Source organism: Phoenix dactylifera, chromosome 18 (assembly GCF_009389715.1).
Source record: "Phoenix dactylifera cultivar Barhee BC4 chromosome 18, palm_55x_up_171113_PBpolish2nd_filt_p, whole genome shotgun sequence".
NCBI lineage: Eukaryota > Viridiplantae > Streptophyta > Magnoliopsida > Arecales > Arecaceae > Phoenix > Phoenix dactylifera.
The window spans coordinates 6,093,660-6,117,368 of record NC_052409.1 but is presented as its reverse complement, the minus strand read 5'-3'; the positions used below and the strand labels follow the sequence as shown (position 1 = coordinate 6,117,368).

The following is a 23,709-nucleotide window of genomic DNA, read 5'->3' as shown; positions in this document are numbered from 1 at the left end:
AAAACATTGTATTGACATATTAATTAATTGATTATGATAAATTGGATCAGATTTTGCTCTATGAGGGGCATAAATTACTTGTATTGACATAAAGAGGCTAGGAGATAGAGGCTGTCATAAAGAAATGGCATATAGCCACAAAGTCCCACGAAAAATAGCTACTACACCAAAAGTCTCAATCACTGTGCCATCTTCCCAACTCTTACGTACGAAGGGTCTCCACTGACAGCCACCATGCTTCATGTTTGAAGTCATTGGCAAAGAGGTTACGGTGTTTCATATCCACTATGAGAATTCATGCGGGCGTGTGTTTAGTTCTACATCGATTATTCGTCGAGAAAATCTTGAGTACTTATACAGGACTAAGGAACCCAAATAATACTTTTCGGCTAATCATTTTGAGTAAGCTCCTAAGTTGTTACAAATAGTATTAAAGCAAACTCGGCCCATAGTCTATGCGGACTAAGAAACACTATAGCACGAGTTAATGAAGGCTGACCGCAGACCTATCGTGATGCATGCGATTAAATTTGAATGGATTTAAATTCTTAGCCCGACGAGAAAGTCAGAAATTAAATGAGGAGAATATATGAGGACTCATGTGGACGTGTGTTTAGTCCCATATCAGTTATTCGCCGAGAAAATCTTAGATATTTATACAGAACTAAGAAGCCCAAATAATATTTTTCGACTAGCCATTTTGAAAAAAATTCTGAATTATTACATCTACGTTCCTATAAGATGGCGATGTGTTGTCTCCCATGTAGACATGTTGCTGCCAATGTCCAGCTGAGCTTGGTCCACGAGTCATCCTAATGACCTTGATAGCAAAAGGTGCCCTAACTTCGATCCAAAGATTTGTTCAATCATTGCGTTGAAATTTGCATGCAATTAATTCGGAAGTTTCTTGGTAGCACATAATGATATATATATTATTTTAGTCAGATTAGGTGAAACACTTCAACTTAAATAACATTGTTAATTATGCATTGAAAACGTGAACCAATGCATCTTAGGATGGGATTAATAGTAAACATGATGTTTGAGCATCCAATGCACTTTAATTGTATTATTGCGGTCGGTGGAATGCATGCAACATGAAGCGAAAGCATTTTAGAATGTCTTGTTTGTGCGTAAAAAAAAAAAAAAAAGACCAGCTCTTCATTGCGTTAATGCTCTATATTTGGGTTGTGCATTGGATCTGACCACAGTTGCCTGCTTTTAGACGCATATGCAAGACAAGTCGAAAAAGGTAAAAGAAAGAACTACGAAAAAGAATGGATAAATTCTATTTATAAGATACATGATTATTTTTGCATGGATATTTTAATATATGCTTATTTACTCTAAAAAATTTAACTCATTTACATTTTTGCCCAAAAAAATGCTCATAAAATATTACTTTATGCTTCACAAATACCATAGTAGTAAAAAGAATCATGATTACCCAAAACAAAATCACAAACTTATTTCTCCAAAAAAATAACTAATTCCACTAAGTTCAATATATATATATATATATATATATATATATATATATATATATATATATATATATATATGTCTGTGTGCTGTCAAATTTTTAAAATTGACATTCAAAAACCTTTTTTTAAAGAATTGGTATACATTTAACTTAAAGATGTAATCTCATGTGCTTCCACTGTCACAATTATTATGGGAGGACCAAGTGCACACGCATCAAAAAGATGCATCCCATGCCCTTTCACCATCAAAAGTCTCCAATTGCATAGATGTTATAAGGTCAAAGAAGATATTATGGGGACCCGATCACCGTGATAGGCCAGATCTGGATCCAAAGCCCGAGCGGCTTAAAAGGGACCATCCTCTGCTGTGTAATATTTGATCGATGGATGAAGATGGAGTGGCTCTTGAGGCCAAGCATATTTTTAGATAGGCTAACGGTGCTGCAAATTGGATGGCCGCTTACGACCAACCATGCAAGTGGTACCTTGTAGATTCGAGTTGAGGATTTGTTTAGGACATTTCGTAATGTTTTATTTTCTGACCTGGTTAGATGTGCTCGAAGTCATATAGTTTGATATATCCATCTTTAAAAAAAATATTTTTTTGGATAAAAATGGCTACTCATTTCATATAACTCTAACGTAAGTACAATCTGTCAAGCAACGAAAAAGTAAAAAATATAAAAAAAAGAATGTAACGAAAATTTTTAAAATATCAGACAATAAAGAAGACGATCCAGTCTGCCTTATTTACCTTCTTGGGCTGAGCCGACCATCACCAATCCAATCGATCAGAGTGTCACATCAAACACAACCACTCCATCATGATCAAAATCAGCATTTCCTCTCACCACTTTTTTTTTTTTTTTGCCAGAAGATTTCCTCTCACCACTTTGAACGCAATTCAAAAACCTTCCCCATCTCCCATCACGTCATCGCTCGTAAGCACTCTTTAAGTCAAATGGAGGTGCATCGCACCTGATATAAGGAAGCCCGAGGTGGATTCCGTGAGCACAAGTGCGCGGGTCCCACTTCCGTGCAGGGTACGTGTCAGAGTGTCAGACGCCCACTACAGCCATTAATGTTCCCACCAACTCCCCATCGTCAATGAGGGACGCCGTGATAACGGCCCCGGCCCGTTAAATCAGAACGTTACAACTTAAAAGGAGGGTGGCATTAAAAGCTTTATTAGATGAAAAAAAAACACTTCATTTTCAGCAAAGATTGTTCATGCGACACTATCTTCCAGATTATTGAAATTTCGGTTGATAATTCAAGATTTTTCCCCTGGCCAAATGGTTCTCTGAATTGATCTTGGCAATCTAAAAAAATACTCAATTAATATCTCTATATATGATTCGTTGCAACATAAAGTTTTATTTTAAAAAAAATAAAAGAAAAAAATTGAATGTATTGAATAGATATTTATTTTTATCTTTTATAGGTGAAACAAAATAGTTTATAAATTTACAGTAAAAAAAAATCCTTCAATAATTAAACTAAGCCAAAAAAAACTTGTAAAAATATATTTTTCTTTGTGATTATGGTGTTTTAACTGTGCCATTTGTTATATTTCTTAAGTAAATAAATATTTTTATACATCAAGTTTTAACCGCAGTCCAAGATCTTTGCCTCTGAGCAAAATATAGGATATCAAAGATGTATCTATAACCATTACAACAGCTTTATCGATCAACTAATAATTCATGGATATTTTATATATTTTTGTAGAAATTTGGAGGAATTGTTTGGATGTCAGTATGTTTTATCTGTAGATTATTTCTGTAAATGGTTTTGACTGAAAATAAGTTAAACACTTAGAGAGTTAACATCGTGAGTTCCCAAGAAAACAAAGATAAAGAAAATTACCTTCCAAATAGAACTGTACATCTTAATTTCTAATTCTTCATTGAGTTTCTTTCTCATCAGTTTTTTTTTTTTTTTTTTACTTCTTATGATTGGTGAACAACTGTCCAAGTTATCGAAGAGCGGTTTGTACCTCATTAAAAATAGGCTCTAATGGTTACAATTAAAGCAAAAAACTTTTACTGCTGCATATTCACCTCATTAAACCAACTCATGAACTAAATACATCTCTATATCATTTGTATTTCACCTTAAGAGAGAAACAATCTATGTGCATCCATGAGACTATCAAATTGCGCGTATCAAATATAAAATAACAAATCATTCTAATCATACAATTAAAACATCACAGCCATTCATATTACCTCTGCTACATTGTATATCTCAACAATATTATAAAAAAACAATGTGTAAAAGTCATGCAAGGAGTTAATGCTAAGAAGTGCAGAGTGCTGATTTTCTAGTGATAGATTTCTAGTAGTCGCAATTTAAGACTCATTGTGCCTCCATATTTTCTGAACCTCATTGCCGATTTCCAAGCCTCCTTTCTTTCAACTTTAGATCGAATCATGGCCATCTATTAGATATGCCCTATAAAATGTCACCATGCCATACCACGTTATATGGAATGGCCATTAAATATCTCCCTTTCAGAAGATAAAAATTTTTTGGACATATTTTGTAGCCGCCTCTTCACCATCACGTTATATCTTTTTTTTCTCGACTCTATTGGCTGTAGTTACACTCGAGCAACGAGCCATTGTACCAAAAAGAAAAAAAAAAACAATTCCCCCTCCTCATAAATATAACCAAAAGAATGGCACGTGCCAGAACTCTACCAAACTGTAATAACGGCCGCAACCTAAGAGCTTTCGCACAATAAGCCCATGGAATCTAAGACTGACATAGATAAAAAATAAAAAAAAATAAAAGAAAAACTAAACGTTAGATGATTCCACTATAAACGTTGGATAAAAAATTGAATTAAAATATTTGAAAAAAAGTGCAAAAATTCCGGAGATAATGAAACCACTAGGATATTATATAGCTCATTCAATTCCACCGTCCAACTTTTTTTTTCTAATTCCTATACATAAATTTGAGAAAAATGTCCTCGACCGGGTAAAAAGAGAAGAGGGACGAGGGCAAAACCGTCATTCGAACCGGCCGAAGTCCGCCAGCTTCCTTGACCGGTTCGGTCCGAGCCGAGCGCCGCCGTGGCGCCCGCAGCGCCGGTGGTGCTGGCTCGGCGTGCTCCGGAGCTCGCCGGAGATACTCGCTTCCGCCGGCTTCCCCCTCCGGCCGTTGGAGCCCGCCATCATCAGCGGGCTCAGGCAGACCGCGAAGCCCGAGACGCTGGCGAGACTGCCGTGGTGGTTGTAGGCGCCGGCCAGGAACCGCCGCATCGGCGTCGGGGTCGGCCGCCGCCGCCGCCCGCTCGACGACTCGGTGGAGTACCCACTAGAACAATCCTCCGCCTCATCATCCATCACCGGCGACATTCCCCGGTCGGACGGCCGGGACATCCCCGACGGCTCCGCCTCCTCTGCCGCCGCGAAGCTACGCGATTTCTTCTTCCGGTGGCGGCGGCGGATCAGCGCCGAGAACCAAGAATCCGATCCGTAACTCTTGAAGCTCCCCAGATCGCTCTCAGCCTCCTCCGATCGGTGGTGGCGGAACAGGTTCGAGAAGACGGAGAACTTCCCGGAGCGCCGGCGCCTCCCCTCGTCGACATCGCCCCCACATCCGCCGGAAGCGGCGTCGAAGGTGGGGCCGACTTGGGGAGTGCTGAAGAAACGATGGTTATTGTGGCTACCGTAGGCCGCCGAGGCGTCGGATCCGACGGATCGGCGGTGGGAGACGTAAGGCGAAACAGATCGGGGGAAGACAAGTGGCGGCGGTGGCCCGGGAGGGGTTTCCGGCTGCCAGTGGTCATAGTCGGCGGGGACCACGTTCTGATCAGCGATGAGGGCAAGGAGGCGCTCCCGGAGGCAGGAGGCGCAAACGCCGACGCCCAGCTCGTAGGGGTGCTTCTCGCACTTCATCGTCCCTCCGCCGCCGCCGCTCCACCGTCGCTCCACTGCCACCGCCCGCCCCACCTCCCTTTCCCCATCGGAGAACCCGCCAGAGACGCTGAAACCCTAGATTCCAACAAAATCGAAACGAGATCGAGAGGTAGGAAAATTGGAACTTTTCCCTTCACCTTCTTCTCCGACACCACGAGCAGAAGGCAGGAATTAAATATAAGAATTTAATTAAAATGATCCTCTGGATCCATTTTATTTAAACGGATTTCATTAAATGAGACGCAAAGTAACGGACTTGGGAGCTGGCGGTCCTGCGGCAGTTTCGCATAATTAATGTGGTCCGCAGGAGCATGTAAAATTTCCAGGGGTCAACACTTACTCGTATTCACTGCTTCAACAATGCGTATACATTTACCGGAATACCCTAATATTTCACTCTATTTCTTCTAAAATAATGGGGGTATCATGGTGATTTAGGTGATGGAATCGCGGTGATTCGGGTGATGGGGCAATTGGGGCCGTTAGATCTGTGGACCTAAGTGGATTGGATACGACTCACTGGGTACAGCACAGCGCCCATCTAATTATTACTGCCATTTAAAGTCTGGGTGGCAGTGGCTGTTGCTGACGTCGGCATGTCGCATGGTGACAGGTTAGGATTGTAAAATGTTGTTGCATGGCCCATGTCCACGTATTGTTCTGCCACTCAGGAATTTGCTGAATTACAAATGTAGCATTATCCATTAAATTCGGTGAAATAATAATAAATTTGATGAATATATATATATATATATATATATATATATATATATATATTAATACATGTTGGAGGTCTAACATGTAAATTAGGTTCTAGAGTAGCATACACCATAAGCATCAAAAATAATTAAATTTGTCCATCCAAGAAGAAGCTCGAATCCCATGCTTCGCCGCCGCCACCCAACCAGCTGCTCGGTTGCCTTGTTGTAGTATATGCCTGAATTAAAAAAAGCTAATGGTACCCATTTCCACTAGAGGATGCCTTTTAAAGAGTTTTCTTGTAATTTGGATGTTTGGCCTGTATTAATCCATGAGATAACCATAAGTGTATCCCCTTCTAACCACAACTATGCTGCGTGAAATTGCATTAATTTGATGAACACATTTGTTCTGGCATTTGTGACACTATAGAGACTTCTAGTAGTTTTATAGCCCTGTTTGGCAGAGCTTTTGTAGGACAGAAAGCACATTCTAATCCTCTAAAAGTATTTTTGGATGAAATATAGGTATTTGGTAAAAAAATCAGAAAGCTGTTTTAGTTTTGCTAGAAATCTGAAAACGTTTACTTGGGAAAAGTTCCAAAATGGGGCTTCTTTGGAAAAATATTTTTAGCACGCATTGAAAAGCTGTTTTAGATTTATAAAATTTTTCTTTTTAAACCAAAATACATATAATTACAGAAAATATTCCTTTATATTACATTATATCATAATACGTTGATATGTTATATTATATAATATCATATTATGTTATAGTATAAAATATTGTATTAATTATATTAAAATAATATTATATTATATTATAGTAATATTATACTATATCATATATTTATGTGTTAATGTATATTATATTTTATTATGCTCTATTGTATAATACTATGCAATATCCTTTATGGTCATTTTGTCTTACCTTAGTTTATTTGCCAAATATATATTAAAGTCCACAACACTTTATAAATGTAATTACCAAACAATAAATAGCTTTTTATAAAAGCTTTACTTCTGAAATTTCTACTGCCAATAGCTTTGCCAAACAGGGTCTATAAGTAGTTGCAACTTAATTTTTGATTACTAGAACCTTAGGTATCATGTCGTTCTATGGAAGGAAACTATACCCTAATGTTAGGTTATTGCATTTGTGACACCTTGAAATGATAGAGGTAATAACTCGACACATTTGAGGGGTCCATTTATACATAGCTAGAGAAAATCTTAGTGTATTCGATAATGCTTATACTGGTGCGAGCGTAAAGTTAGATATTGTGGACTTTTGGCCTTGTTCGAGGGCAATGTCTGCGCATGGTTGGAAGTTTCTACTTTAAAGGTGATTTTTTTTGCATCTAATCAACCTCGTGTCATCTAAAATTTTTCATTTCAGTCTGTGCTTTGTTACTTGTTAGCTGAGTGTTAGGCACCTAGGTCAAGTGTTTGGTTAATTGTTTGAATCAGTGCACCGTGTGATCGTTCAAGTAAAACCATCATTCAACAGGTTTGGTGAGCTAACATCTCATGTCGCATGAATCACACTTCATTCGATGGCAGTCCAATACCTTGCATGCAATGATATGATCATAAAACATTAGCCGACAACAAAAGCGAGGCAACAATTGCAGTGGGTGTTAGGAAAAGAATAGATGGTAAGAAAAATTAAAGAACTTATTGGTTGAGGAGCTCAAGCCCAACTCCCGCACAAGGAGGGAGGGGGTCTCTGCGTAGATGATCGAGCGCGACGCATTCGATTAACCCGTTTTCAGATCGAATCTGCCAATATTGGCTTGGGTCTCTATTGGGCTCATTCGCGCGTTGGCTACTTACTTTCTTTGCTTCACTAGGTTAAAAAGGCTAAAAACTATATAAAGATCATTCGAGTTTCATCTCTTTCTAATGTGGGACTAAAGAAAGTATACAAGAGAAGAAAAAAAAAAGGTAGGCTTGGAATTTTGAAATACTCCAACAATAGGCAATCTTTTTCATATGCATTTGTCAGTTTGCACCAAGTTTTGAAATGGTAGGTTGTATGTAGCTAACAACTTACTCCTGAATCATATATTGCACCAAGTTGCTTTCTAATATTGGATGCTAGGTGCTTTGCATGTGTGTGTTACATGGATGTAGGTACGTGTTACATGCAATGACATCGTAAATTTTAATAATTTGTCAGTTGTTTATTTAATGGTTCTTGATGCATCTCTCTCTCTCTCTCTCTCTTCTAGGACCACCTGCATGATATGCAAATGTTGCAAGTCCTGAATGTATGATATTGAAGATGACTCTTCATTCTAACATGTTGCACAGGATGTGGATGGTGCAGATGATATGCTGCTTTCGCCATGCCCGTCGCTTTTTTTTTTTTTGGGTCAAAACGGTATTTCATTTCATATACCTCAACGTAAGTAATGCCTGTCGCTTTTTTTTTTTTGGGGGGGGGGGGGGGGGGGTCAAAACGTGTCATGATGCGCCCATTCCTATGGCCATTCCTTCAATACTTCTGGCTCTCGGGGTATTTCATTTCATATACCTCTAACGTGAGTAATGCCCGTCGCTTCGAGAAGCATGGAAAGCATTAGATGAAGGAAGAACCGGTAAAAGCAAAATTATCTCCTATGGAAATAAAAATATAAAATCAAAATATCATATAGAAAAGTTGTGGAAAATATATGGATGACTACTTGGACATCAATGACAATTGAGAACTAGTTATTGTTAAACATTTCTTCGTAGTTTCCATATGTTTGAAAGGTGCATGCGTGTTCTGACCAATTCAAGGAGACCAAATTTCTATAGAATTTTTCCACAAGCTTTTGGTGCACAAGGGAGCAGAAGTAATAGGTCTTGTTGACCCTGGCTTGAAAATGAAGGACAACCGATCGAACCGATAAGAAAAGAATACTGGTTCATGGAATTTCACTAGGAAATTAAGATCCCTTAGCATGAATCACTATCCTAGTTGGTTGGGCTGTCTTATGGGAATAAAATGACCACCACCTAGAATTAATTGATCCTTGAACGTCGCCAAAAAATTAGGTCTCAAAGAGGTCAATTCATGAGTAAGAAATGCCCCATTGTTTAGACAAGCATAAAACTGCAACATCACGCATCTTAGATTTTATTTTTTGTGTTTATTCTACTAGTAATGATAAGACAAAAACAGAAGTTGAAATCCTCATCATCATCAAACCTTATTAGCTCCTAAATAATCTGCATTGGAAACAAAGAGTGGAGCAGAAAAGGCATTGAAGGTGTCAAGTTTGGCAGTGGAATTACTCGAGTTTTGTCCCAGTGTTTGTTCTTTTCTAATCAAGGCATGAAGCTTAATGCTTAATTTATTTAGCAATCAGTCGATGGGTTCAATGCTTCTATACTTAAATATTCAAGTGCATGAAAAAAGGGTATGACTTCAAAGTCCATCTCCAACAACTACATCCACAACAAGTCTTTTTCTTGCCTTGCATCCCCAAAATGTCCAAATCTTTAGGCATAACCGGCCAAGCTATATTAAAACTGTGAACAAGTTAGCAATTAATTAATAACGAGTAAATTAAGGCTTAAGTTGTCCATGAACAGATGGATTTATAGCATAAGATGACAGTCATTAGAGGATGCGAGCATTGGTTTTGGCTTTAGACTTGCCGAAGTCTTGGACGCGATGTCACAGCTGCTGAAGGTTTCTGACCTCTCGTACACGGCCCGTTGTTTGATAGCTGGTGAAGTCTTATGCCACGCACAAGAAAAGGAATTTTCTAGATATTCAAGCAATGGTGAGTCACCATGTTACTTTCTAGATCAAGCATGATTATAGAAAGACTAACAGGGTTGCAGATTGGGTGGCTTCGAGAGCACTCCGGTGTGTGGGCGAGGTATCTTATCTTGCCTTCAAAGGTGGAGGGACTTTTCTATTAAAATAGGTTGTTCAAAAGAATTTTCTATTCTTCCATTAAATATTCTGTTTTTTTTGGATACTCGGATTCAATACCTATATAAATTTTTTAATTTAAAAAAATTAAGAAAGTCAAAACATGTTCATAGGATAATGAAAACAAGCGGCTAATTAACTTGCGCATTCCCATCTTTCATACTTGTTCTATACCTACTAATGCCTAAATTAATGTATCTCATACCGGGTGTCGATGGAGACTGACAACTAGCTAACCGATCTCAAACCAACATGAGATATAAGGTTTGGCTTTGAAAACTAAACCCAATAAACTATTGGGTTAGGTTTGTATCCTAAAATTATAAATGAAATCTTACTAGGTTAGGTTTGGATTTAAGTGTATCAATATCCAAAAACCTGAAATCTGATCTGATTCCATGCATATGTACATACGTACACAGATACATATCTATGTATGTATATCCATGTATCAATTTTTCCTCTTAACTGCTAAAAAAAAGGGAGTAATGAAACAGTAACCTGTATTATTCCATGAAATTTCTGTGTCATGTGTTGTTATTGTTAGTAGTTGTTACTAATAAATTAATTTATTACAATATATTTGTTATGATTTAATCTTTATGTTAAGCTTGACTCTTGTAGGATTTCTTTTTCTTAATATTTTTTTTGGTTGCACAGATTCTTAGCTAACAAAAATACTAAGCAAATAGATGCTCTCTTTTGTGTATAACTTCTATGATTCTGCATTTTTGTATTTCTAAAGTTATGAGGTAGTATATTTTCTTTTTTAAAAAAAATCTACAAGTAGGGCAAAATAACTAGATAAAAATTGACTTCATCCAAAGTCGAACCTAATACCTGATTCTTTTTGGGTTTATTATTGAATACGATTACAGTGTTTTAACTGGATTTGGATTTGGGTTAGGGTTGGATATGACCAAAATTAGAACCAAATCAGACTTGTACCTCAATGCCAGTCCAACCATAGCAAATGGAGCATTAATTGTTTGCCTTCTTTATTTTTGCCTTCATTTTGAAGGAAAAAGAACTAGAATTATTGGGAGCCAGGGAGTCACCATGTTTACCTGGTCTTTGGCCTGATCAACTGCTATGTTGGATAGTAATATATTTTTTGAGTTGATAGCTTACATGATTGTTCAGTTTTACTAATTTATTAGTAAATTTTTTCTTTAGACTAGATCCACCGCTAAGCTGGTGGGCCAATCCAATCATAAAGCACCACAAGCCTCGACTCCCTTTTCCATCCTCTTTCTTCTCAATTCATGTTTCGCTGTGTTGCTTTCAAGTCAGACTAGTCTGCCTTCTCGATGGTGGATCCGATCTAACTAATAATTTCTCACTTTACCATCAATTATCACCCAGGCTAGATTTTGATTTTTTTTGTTTTTTGTTTTTAGTACATTGCTGGATTTTGATATTAATAAATCAAATAACTTGAAGATATTAACTGCAACTCAACGTGGCTTAAAAGCCCTGTAATATCCCACCAAAAGAGTCATGCGCTTGCATCGTGTCTTAGCGTACATATCTGAGCCATTCCGTAAATATGTATTCTCACACCTTCCTAACTGGTAGATTATTTTTTTCTTTGAAATGGTAATTCTTATGTGGGCATATGTTTAATCCCATACCGATTATTCACTCGGTAGATCTTGAGTATTTATACTAGATCAACGAATTCAAATAATACCTTCTAGCTAGATTTTTTGGTTGAGGTCTTGGATTGTCAAAATGATATCAGAGTGAATCTGACCTATAATCTATGTGGAATAGAGGACACTACGACACGGATTCATGGAGGTTTATTATGGTTCGATCGTGGCGTTTGTGATTAGATTTGAATGAATTCTAACCCTTAGCCTGACAAGGATACCAGAGCTCTCACATCGAGAGGAGTATGTGAGGATCAGTGTGGATGTGTGTTTAATTCCACATCAATTATTCGTTGGGTAGCTGTTACTCATTTATATCTTTCTGAGTTCTGACTAGTAGTTTGGGTGAAGTTCTGGGCTACAACAAGGCACTTTGGGTCGAGTTCAAAGTGCCCACAAACTTGCCCATGGGTGCTGGGAACTTGCCATACCAAGGCCCACTAGCTTCCAGTAAGATGATATATAGAGCCGAACCTGAGCCCTTTTTGTGGTTCTCCATTACAGCAGGAGCACCAACAACAATTTCATAAGCATGATAACAGAATTACTCATCTAAATGCTTAGTGAACTCCTAAAGCTCAATGGCAGCTACCTACTCCTCTGGCCCTGTTGGCTTGGATTATAGTTACCCAAGCACTAGTTTTCCATTGGCCATGCTAAAATGGCACTTCAAAGTTCAAACTATGTTGCGAGAAAGTGCAGCAATTTCGCTCTCAATATCTAATCAAATATTAAGAGGAGTGATTCTCTATCATTTTTCTTTTCTTTCTAAAGCTAAAATAGATTCCCATGATTTAATTACCAGTAGCTGATGAGCTCCAATGTAAGAGAGGAATAATCATAGGTTGATATGTGGTTCTTTTATTTTTTTTGTGTCTAAAGTGATTTGTTAAAGCGTTGCCAAGTTGCCTTGTCACTCAATTGACCATAGGGTGGGTTAATTGACTAGTCTTAAGCTTAAAACGAATGTAGAGAGGAGTGAGCTACTGCACAAGAAAGGAAGCATGTTATCCCTCGGCATTCTGCTTTCGATCCAGTTTCATGGGAGTTGTTGGATGCTTCATTTGGTGCAAGGTTTCAATGATAGCATTATTTTGTTATAACAGACCCCTATCTAAACCATTGTTAACCATTATAACAATTATAATAGCTATTATTTGTGATTTCACACTCTTTAGTATGAAACAAGTGATTGTTATAATGGCTATTACAATGGCATTGGAACAGAAAATAACAAACACTAGTGCAAAGATAGTGGTGTTATTTTCAAAACTACTGTTATTTAATAGAAAATTCTTATCCTATACTATCTCTTTTGGAGAACAAACTTGGTTACAAAATTTGAATATTGAAAATATTTTGTTTTATTTACAAAAACAATACAAGTGAAACAATTGCTGATATTTCCAATATAACATACCATTAGAATGCTAAATAACCGATTATAATGGATGTTGTATTATTTTGCACCATTATTATAAAAACAGACCTTCATTTGGTGGTTTAGTTTGCAGAACATATGTTTAATTATAACAAAGATAGATTTCATTGGTGAATTACGTCGTTACTTGTCATGTGGGACAAATAAATATCCTTCAGTATTGATCTCTTGTTCCCTAGCAAGAGGATGGCTAAAGAATCCATGTAACCACCTGACCATAAAAGTTTATATTACTCAGACCTCAGTAGAAGTTATATGGATGCTAGACCTAGCATAGGTGAATTATTTGATATAGACAGTGGTTGAACACTACAAGTGTAATTAGTTTTCAGTCATTTGGATTAGTGACCAAATGAACTGCATTTTGGTGCAAGTGATTTAGACCTCCTAGTGAACTTTTAATTTGACAAAGAGACTGTGATTCTTCACAATCTCTGAGTACTGTCATTGGTATATAATTATCATGTCATTTTAAGGACCTGTTTTGGAGACTAGTAAAGTAGGAACCAGTAGATAACAATGCATCTAATTTAGAGAGACTTCTTACTTATTTTCCTCAACATCAAATAGCCTTGATGTTTAGCTTCCCCAACCCATGTTGGAGCTCAAAACTGCAACTGTATATCTAAATCTTCTTGCTGTGGTCAGCTGTTGTCCTTGATAATGCGATATCATTATTGTCCACTAGACCAAAAGGAGTTTGGCTTTGCCATTGCAGATCCAATCCATGGTAAGCTGAGGATTATCAAGAATTGGCTAAAAACTTTAAAGCTATTCTTTGCGAAACCACTGCAGAGATGGATGCGCTTGTATCATATGGCGTCTTGTTAGGTTTGTTCCAATAATACAAGTATTACAATGATTAGTGTTGATCTTGGAGCTTCACCAAATGAACAAGGTCGAAATCAACGAAGGGTTCTAGCAGCTTAATCTACTTAGTTCACATTTGGTTGTGAAAAACTATTTGCACAAGCCCACTCCAGGGAATTGCCAAGAATAATTAGCTTGAATGACAAAAAGAAATACAATAACAAATTATGACTGAACGAGTTTACTTTATATGACCTAAATGAACTAAATATCTAGGTCAACCCAACTCGACACGCCATGGGTTGGATTTGAGCACAGTAAACATTAAATTTTAAATAAGTCCAGTTCAAACCGACTAAAATGAATATAGTTTAAATCCGAGGTCCAATCCATGATCAAAGCCTAATCTATTAGATCAGACTAGTGGAGCCGACCGGTCCATTTCCGGTTCACTCTGGTCGTCCATTTCCGGTTCACTCTGGGTCGTCAGACCAGACCAAGTGAGCCAAAGACAAAAAGGATCACGGAAAGGGCTTGAAATAAAGGCCGCCATGGCGGACCCGTTATTCAAACTAAAGTCGTATCATGGGCTACTGGTCCACGACCGCATAAACATATCTGCAGAGAATACTAGATCCGCCGTCCACGTGTTTAAGGAAAATAAATGGACGTCCATCACATTGTCCGCATATAAAAGTCTATGAGCTCATACGGATAAAAAGAAGAAACTCCCACGCGTCTTTCCTTTTTTAGCGGACCAACATCGCTCGAACTTTCCCCTCAGGATCGGGAAAAGGGCAATAGAACCCACGAGCTGCGCCACCATTAGGACACTCGCATATACATTTCATGCGACATATTTATATGGACGGACGAGGTGAGTTGGAAGGCAATTATTGACGGCCGATTTATATTCCGCATAGAAATTTATATGGAATCATTCAAACAAGAAAGACGCGTGCAACTTCCAAGCTATTACCCCCTGCCCCGACTCGTTCTCTTTCTCCCCCGAGCCTTGTCGAAGCGGCGAAGTCTTCGCAGCTCTCGCCCTTCTCTCCTTCCTTCGTTCCTTGTGGAGAGACTAGGGTTAGCGTCAGGGTCTCCGAGATGGCGACGATGGAGAGCTTGATCGGGCTCGTGAACCGGATCCAGAGGGCGTGCACGGTGCTCGGCGACTACGGTGATGCCGACGGCGCCGCCGCCCTGCCAACCCTATGGGAGGCGCTCCCCTCCGTCGCCGTCATCGGAGGACAGGTCTTCCCAATCTTCTATTGCTCTCCCTTTCTTGATACATCTAGGCGTCTTTCAGTCTCTTTTTTGTCGGCTGACTCTGTTCTTGATGCGGTTTGAGAGCAGAGCTCGGGGAAATCTTCGGTCTTGGAGAGCATCGTTGGGCGGGATTTCCTTCCCCGTGGATCTGGTTTGGTTCTTGAGCTTTGGTCCTGGTTCATTTAATTTTCTTTTGATTCTTTTTTGCTGATTTTTTAATGGATGTTTTAATCCTTTCTTTCTTTTTTTTTCTTTGTTTTGAAGGAATTGTGACAAGGAGGCCGTTGGTACTGCAGTTGCACAAAACGGAGGAAAGGAAGCAGGAGTACGCCGAATTCCTGCACTTGCCGAGGAGGAAATTCACTGACTATGGTGTGTTTTTCTCTTCATCACGAAGTTTCTCTTTATCTTTTATCTTGTTTAATTATTATTATATATATATATATTAATTTTTATTTGATTCATTGGCTAAGGATTTGTAGGATCACTTTATTTTTGATGGTATTGTTATGTTCATTTGATTATTTCATTAAAAGCAATCTGGAATTGCTTTCAAAATAACAAATTGCTCATAATGTTCTGAATCTCTGTTGATTTTAGATAGCATAGAATGTATATAAAGTTTTCTTTTTTCTAAGCAAAGACTAATATGTAGAAGAGAATCATGTGAAGTTTGAGACCAAGTCTAAGCAAACGGTCAATATGCTATTGGTTGTTTTTTAAGAGTATACAAGAACATAGTCATGATGTCGTCCTGTCCCACTGAACGAAATAGATGGCTGAAATGGTTCAGGTGGAAATACTCCTTTTTTTTTCTCCCTCCTTACCAAAAGTCATGGTAAGTGGCAATTGGGATTGTGCATTGGTTAGCAAATACTCCATTCCAAGAGACTCGTATATATGCAAGCATTATATTACATAGATTGTGATGTCTATTGCTGGTAGCATTATATACATATTCTGTTTTCTTTTTCTAAATGCAGTTGTAAATTATCTTTAATTGATTTCATGTTATGATTATTTTTATGCAGCTCTTGTGCGCAAAGAAATCCAAGATGAAACTGATAGAATGACTGGAAAAAGGAAACAAATTTCCCCTGTCCCCATTCATCTTAGCATTTACTCACCAAATGGTAATTGACTACTTTCACTATCTTCCTTTCTCTTTAAATTATCATGGATGGTATGACATGGACTGTGTTACTTGTTGTGTAATAGGTGTTTTATTTTTTTCAACCACTCAATCAATTTCTTTTTTGGTAGCAAATGGTTAACTAGATAGAACAAAATATGTCTTTTGGGTTATATCAACTCTAAATACTGATTTAATATTCTTAGTCATAGCTGCTAAATGCTTATTGATCAGTCCTTGAGACTTAATCATAGTGTTTGGGACAACAGTTGTAAGGAAAAACTTGCTAATATGCCAGATATATCAAAGAAATTAAATAATATATTTGGAAAATGCATGGAAAATATTGTCAGTTCAACTAGCTATTCCCAATCTCAGTTTGCTTGTTAATTTGTGTTCATTTAAAAATAATTGTTTGTTTAAACCAGTCTCATGATAAATAAATGTGAGGAGACACCACTAAAGAGCATCGAAAGGATACAAATATGTTGAGACTGTTTGTTATATTGTATGACATGACATTTTGCTGCTTGTTGTGCAATAGGTGTTTCATTTTTTAATCACTCATTTATTTTTTTTTGTGGTAGCAAATGGTTACCTGAATAGAACATGTCTTTTGAACTATATCATCACTAAATAATGATTTAAAATTTCTGTCAAATCTACGAAATACTTTATGGATCAGTCCTCTAGACTTAATAATAGTGATCGAGGGAACAATTGTAAGGAAAGGTTTGCTAATACATCAGATATATTGAAGAAAATATTATACTATATTCTGAAAATGCATGGAAAATGTTGTCAATTCAACTTGCTATTCCCAGTTTTAGACTTGTTGCTAATTTGTTGTGTTTTACATTTAAAATTATTTGTTTATTTAAATCAATCTCATTATAAACAAATGTGAGAATAAACCAATAAAGAGCATCCAAAGGTTAAAAAAAAAAACTTATCTCTCCTGTGCAAATTTGTTGAGACTGTTTGTTATATTGCATGCTTTTATATTACCAGCATTTATGTATGAAAATATGTCTTTCTGTTTGCGTCCATCTATGTTTGTGTGTAGGCTTGTGTTTCCAGCAAGTCTATTCATTAAAGTTTAGCAACCTTAAAAATCTTAGGGAATAGCAAGAACTTGAGTGATTATTCTTGCACTCTCACATTTTCTGTCGGTTACCATAATCTGTTAGCTGATTGATTGAGCCACCTTCAACTAATCGGGGACAATATGCAACTTAACACCTGAAATTCAACGAGAACTATAGACTCAGTTGAACCATTATCTCTCATCGGGTTGGATTAGATCTTGAAATATAATTTCATTATCTGTAAGTCTTTTCCATTGAAATGGGATCAGCAATGGAGCACAAAACTCTTGAGTAGAGAAGGCTCCACAGAAGAGAAAAGGTAAATCATTTTTTGCCAATTTTCATTTCACCTCTTATTTGGAACCAAATTTCTTGTCAACCATACTATAAGAAAAATGTGATCTCTGATAGTTCTTGAGACTGAATAAGAATGGGTTCCTCATCCAACATGGTGTTTTCTTTATCCCAGCAGAAGAGATCTAGAGACAATAGAATTGAGAGAAGAGAAACAATATTTTTATTTCCTGCCTCTAAAGTGTCTCAGAATTATTTTAACAATCTTGTTTTCAAAAAATTCCCAGAAAAAATCATTTAAGTTTCTTTAAATATCCCTAATAGATGTTAGCCACTTGATATATGTGAGGAACGGAAGGTGAATTGGATGAGGAGGTTATATGGATACCTTGAGTTCCAATCCTCTCCGTAAGGTACAATCTACATCATCCACTATTAATGGTGGGTGATTGAATATTGCTGAAATGTTACATTCTCACCCAATCAATCACCATCATTTCAACAATGCATGGACAGTGGTGATTGGGAATGGACCCTGTCCGGTTCAAACATGAACTAGAGAGGATCCGGACTTAGATGCCTTCTGCACTCTCTGCTCTCACTGACCCTTTATTTTCACTGTACAGTTTTTTAGTGGGCCACACTCACTCAGCCTTCTGTGGCTTGAGCCGTGGTCAAACAGCAGAAAAAAAGTTTAAATTTGGTATAATGCTAGAAGAAGAGATTGTCTAACCATCTAATACTAGTCCTCCATCATCTACTCTTATAAAATCTGACACATGATACCCTGATAACTCCTAAAAATTTTAAATCTAAACTGCTACTGACAGAAAACAAAGCAAACAAAGCTCAATTAATAATTTTGTTGCGAATATTTCTTCCAAAACTGATGGTCTTCTTTATTGGCTATAAGTAATCCTCCCATTTTCTCACATGCTCTGTGTCCTCTTCTCTTATAATGCTTTAGTTGAAAGTTTTACATTTATAAGTGAGACCATTCATTGCTGTGATCCTTCTGCAGTTGTGAACTTAACGTTGATTGATCTACCTGGTCTGACGAAGGTTGCTGTAGGTACATATTTTATCCACGCTTTGTGCATATAACCTTTGGTTTATTGTGGTGTGAAGCTTCATTTTGTTTCTTATTTAATATAATTATGTCTGTTTTTGCAGAGGGGCAGCCTGATACTATTGTTGAAGATATTGAAAATATGGTCCGATCATATGTAGAGAAGGTATTTAATTTTCCAGCAAAGTGGAACTTTATGCACTGTGCTGATTGTTTGATTCTGTTAGCTGGTGAAAAGGATGCTAATTATCTTGTCATCTCAGCACTTATCCTGTCTCAGTATCTTCTCTATTAATAGGCTTTAAATTATAAGGCTTATTCTGTTTCTTACATTTATCATTTAGTAATGTCTCTTTTCTTTTTGGGAACTTGTCAGTTTATCTCAGCAATGGGTTTATATTCCTTTTGCTTAGTCATCCATTATCATTTTGAAAAGGAAATCCTCTTGGTTTTTTTAGAAGTTTTTCTAGGTTATTCATAGGGAAATATACTGCTGCTGCTTTTGGATTACAATTGTGAATAAATATGCGTAGGTCAGATAATAGAAGCCAATGGACCACTATCTACTTGGTTTCATATTCTTTCCAAGTTAACCATCCAGAATGGCATCATTTTTTTTTTGACCTCTAGCCATTAGTCTTTTACTCTTTTATGACTTTTATGGAGATCCTTATATGTTCTTTTTTTAATTTTTTGGTAGATGTTGTATCAGCTGTTTTTGTCCTCCTTCATGAATTAAGTAGCAGAAACCATATTCTGATTGTGAATTTCAATTTAGAAGTAAAGTTTTTTCAGTTTAAGGGGGAGCATGGTTAGAGCTTCTGACAGATCTCCCTGTTTATATGCTTTTTATAGGTGGGCTGATATTATTGTTTTTGTACTGATTAACAGAACATTCTCTCTACTTCAATTTAACATTCATACATGCTATCTATAATTATGCCTGTTCTTAATCAAATTCTTTCTGAAAGTGTAGTACTTTTTGTTTCAGCCTAACTGCATTATACTGGCAATATCTCCAGCCAATCAAGATATTGCTACTTCTGATGCAATAAAGCTTGCTAGAGAAGTTGATCCTACAGGTATGGGTTAGCATAGCTACTTTAGTATCTCTCTCAACAACAATAGCAATGAGAAAACATACTTGAAAACATCAATGATGTTATTACGATTGTTCTATGAAGCTCTAGATGTTCTTTTTTTCCTCCTGTATGAGTTTCTGTTCTTTGAGCTGTGGTTAGGTGAAAGGACATTTGGGGTGTTGACAAAGCTAGATCTAATGGATAAGGGAACAAATGCTCTAGATGTAAGTTTCTGTTTTTTTTCTTTTTTCTTTATGTATATGTAGCAGTTTCCATTTTCATCATTGTATGTTATGCATAAGTTTGCTTGTATTTAAAGCTAAGTTTTAATATATCAATGTTGTTTCTAGGTTCTTGAAGGAAGATCTTATCGGTTGCAACATCCCTGGGTTGGAATCGTAAACCGTTCACAAGCAGATATAAATAAGAATGTTGACATGATTGCTGCCAGACGAAATGAGAGGGAGTACTTTGCAACTAGTCCTGACTATGCACACTTAGCCAGTAAAATGGGGTCCGAATATCTAGCTAAGCTTCTTTCAAGGGTAATATGTGATTGCCGTTCACAATTTAAGGTATTATTCATTAAATATTGTAGAATTACATTCACTGAAACGATGGTGATTGTTTTCAGCATCTGGAGTCCGTCATTAGGGCACAGATTCCAAGTATCACATCTTTGATCAATAAAACGATTGATGAACTAGAATCGGAGATGGACCATATCGGGAGGCCAGTTGCTGTTGATGCAGGGGTAAGGCACTTGTATCTCATTATGTTGCATTAAATGGAATAATATGTTATATAAAGAAAACAGGAATATGCATAGTTTTTTATTTTCTTTTTTTGTATTTTCAGGCGCAGCTGTACACTATTTTGGAACTCTGTCGTGCGTTTGACCGGATATTCAAAGAACATCTAGATGGAGGGTAAGTGCCTTTTAGCTTCTTTATGATGGTCAACAATGTTCCCGACTTCCCTTTCTCTCTTCCCTTTCAAGCATGCAGATAATATGCATTTTTCAGACTAACATGGTTAATTCAACTTGTGGCTTTTTTTATGCCAAAGACTAGAAATAAAGCACTTGGCACCAAGGTTCCCATACTAGTACATGCTGTCCTATACCGGAATACCATTACTGAATGGTCCCGAACCGAGACTTGGTACAAGGAGCATACTGAATCTTGGTATGCCAAATCGACCCTTGTACCGAGCGAACTGACACTATGCTAGCATTTGTACCGATATGGGTTTAGTATCAAGATGGTGAACCTTGCTTGGCACACTTGGAAGCTCCATGCTAATACATTGTCATAATGCTTCTAAATGTTTTTTATTGCTATTGATGTGATGAGTGTTATCAAGTGATCTTTGATGCCTCATATGTGAGGTGTCAATTAATTATTGTAACATTATGTCGAGTGTATCGTTTCTTTGATTAATACGCCGTTGGCTGTTAATGTTTATAAATTCTAAATTTGAACATGCATTGGTAAGCAAGTGCATGTAGCTTCTTGCTTGTTGATCCCCACTCTTTTATATACCTTCATTTAATAAATGGTGGCTTTCATTGTTTTTATTTAAATTCTACATTTTAAGAATCCAAGTTTGTGAAATGTTTTGCTATTTAATAACAGACGACCTGGTGGTGATCGAATATACGGAATTTTTGACAATCAACTCCCTGCTGCTATGAGGAAACTTCCTTTTGACCGTTATCTTTCTTTGCAAAATGTGAAGAAGGTGGTCTCTCAAGCAGATGGTTATCAGCCTCACTTGATTGCTCCTGAGCAAGGTTACCGTCGTCTTATTGAGGGTGCTCTCAGTTATTTTAGAGGTCCAGGTGAAGCAACAGTAGATGCGGTAAGCTATTTTTTCCCATGTATTATTGTCTTATGATTTTTTTATTTGACTCTGGGATTTTTCCGCTCATTCTTTCTAGCTTTGAATCCGTGGTCAGATAGGTATTTTAAGGAGCATGAGCTTTCTTTCTTTATTTTGTTTTTAAATTCCTAATCTGGAATTATAAATGTTGCAGGTGCACTATGTTTTGAAGGAATTGGTGAGGAAGTCTATAGGAGAGACACAGGTAAGTATTAAAGCAGTTAAAGATCTTCTAAAGTACTATCTATTTCTCCAAATGACAAAAACTCATGCTGATGTCTTGTATTAACAGGAATTGAGAAGATTTCCTACTCTCCAAGCCGAATTAGCTGTTGCAGCATATGAAGCCTTGGAGAGATTCCGTGAAGATAGTCGGAGGACTACACTACGGCTGGTTGATATGGAGTCATCATACTTGACAGTGGAATTCTTTCGAAGGCTTCCACAGGAGGTAGAGAAAGGAGGGAATCCAGCTGCCTCCACTACTGACCGATATGGTGAGGGGCATTTCAGGAGGATAGGATCGAATGTATCCTCTTACATAGGGATGGTGTCAGACACACTTAAAAACTCTATCCCAAAGTCAGCAGTCCACTGCCAAGTTCGAGAAGCTAAGCGATCTTTGCTTGACCATTTCTATACACAAGTGGGGAAAAAAGAGGTCTCAACCACCCTTTGGCAACCTAATTCTTAAGTGCAGTTTTTCCCTTTTTCCCCTATTAAGTTTTGGGTTTTAATGATTCCTTTGTGCTATGTAGGGAAAGGATCTTGCTAAGCTTTTGGATGAGGATCCGGCTTTGATGGAGCGTAGACAACAATGTGCTAAGAGACTTGAATTGTATAGGGCTGCAAGGGATGAAATCGACTCAGTTTCATGGACTAGATAGATTATGTTAATATTCATGTCTCTATCGAGTGCTTATTTATTATTTTTAAGCATATTCCATTCGTCACCTTTCTTTATTTTTGTTGTGCGGATTCATTCGCACGATAGTCGATCACAATTTTGGACTGCATATTCATGTCTCTTTGATTGAAATTTGTATAATTTGATATTATCACTATAGATAGCGAGTTTTTGGGTATTATTTGTACATGTTGTGCAAGGCTGTTGTTCTCATTTGCTTTTGCATTGGTATTTTCTGGCTGGCTCCGGCAAACTCTGCTGAAGCTTAGCATGCGTGATGCATTCTGCTCACAAAGTAACAGTTACTGAATGATGTGTATTTAGCACCACCTGCTGTGCATGGTTACTGAATGGAAATGAGGTGGCTTAGTAATATACCAGTCTGTAAAATTACCTCGAGTCCTTTGAGTTAAAGATTGGATTCTCGATTCCAAGTGGTGTTGATCTTTGTTTCAACCATTCATTATCTAAGTCCTCGTTTTGCAAGATTTTGACATCTAGAATTGGAATCTAGGCTCTGGGTGGAGTGGATATAGGTGTCTGGCGGAGAGAGAGTGATGTTTATGCCCGACTGATATGCATGTAGCAAGTAGTTGATGTATGTGCATGGCTCTGTTAGTGAATATGGTGATTAACATACAAGTGCTAAAATTTTGTTCGATTGATACGCCACCTTGATAAGTGCTCCATTGACAGCCTGAGTTATTCTGGAGGGTGTAATGTGATTCCAAAGTGGAGTGCTGAAGTGCAAAATGTTGGTCATCTTAATGTTTTGGCTATATTAGAGATAAAGTGAAATCTTGGTTTGTCTCAGCCAAGATGGGATGCTGGGAAAACTTTGGACAGGTAAGAGGGATTTTGAGATCTCAACAGAGAAACTTTCTTAAATCTCATCAATAGGGTAAACTCAAGATTAAACAACAAAGCAGCTTCTTCAGTTGGAGCATGTGTTTCCATTTGTGTCCTAACGAATTCGTTGGCGTGGCTGATTAAACTGTGTTCCATGGAGTTGCAGCGGCGCCCTGGAAAT

General features: G+C 37.4%; 2 protein-coding genes across 2 annotated transcripts; one reads left to right on the top strand and one right to left on the bottom strand.

Moving 5' to 3' along the window:
* Positions 1–4,371: 4,371 nt before the first annotated feature.
* On the bottom strand, positions 4,372–5,568 carry LOC103722561. Its single transcript, XM_008813159.2, has one exon. It carries the CDS (start codon positions 5,393–5,395, stop codon positions 4,505–4,507), a length of 891 nt encoding a protein of 296 aa, XP_008811381.1. The 5' UTR covers positions 5,396–5,568; the 3' UTR covers positions 4,372–4,504.
* Positions 5,569–14,942: 9,374 nt separating this feature from the next.
* LOC103714022 (dynamin-related protein 1E-like) lies at positions 14,943–22,872 on the top strand. The gene is made up of 15 exons (XM_008801124.4): positions 14,943–15,208; positions 15,311–15,374; positions 15,488–15,595; positions 16,255–16,356; positions 18,759–18,809; positions 18,911–18,972; positions 19,798–19,888; positions 20,048–20,112; positions 20,239–20,433; positions 20,523–20,642; positions 20,747–20,817; positions 21,526–21,751; positions 21,927–21,977; positions 22,065–22,433; positions 22,531–22,872. Exons 1-15 carry the CDS (start codon positions 15,062–15,064, stop codon positions 22,657–22,659), a joined length of 1,851 nt encoding a protein of 616 aa, XP_008799346.2. The 5' UTR covers positions 14,943–15,061; the 3' UTR covers positions 22,660–22,872.
* Positions 22,873–23,709: the final 837 nt, after the last annotated feature.

Bases quoted from the DNA above. Each gene is read 5' to 3' on its own strand.
- LOC103722561 (XM_008813159.2), bottom strand. From the start codon at position 5,395: ATGAAGTGCGAGAAGCACCCCTACGAGCTGGGCGTCGGCGTTTGCGCC.
- LOC103714022 (XM_008801124.4), top strand. From the start codon at position 15,062: ATGGCGACGATGGAGAGCTTGATCGGGCTCGTGAACCGGATCCAGAGG. The intron at 15,596-16,254 runs GTGTGTTTTTCT...ATTTTTATGCAG, and splicing joins GAGGAAATTCACTGACTATG to CTCTTGTGCGCAAAGAAATC. The intron at 18,810-18,910 runs GTACATATTTTA...CTGTTTTTGCAG, and splicing joins TCTGACGAAGGTTGCTGTAG to AGGGGCAGCCTGATACTATT.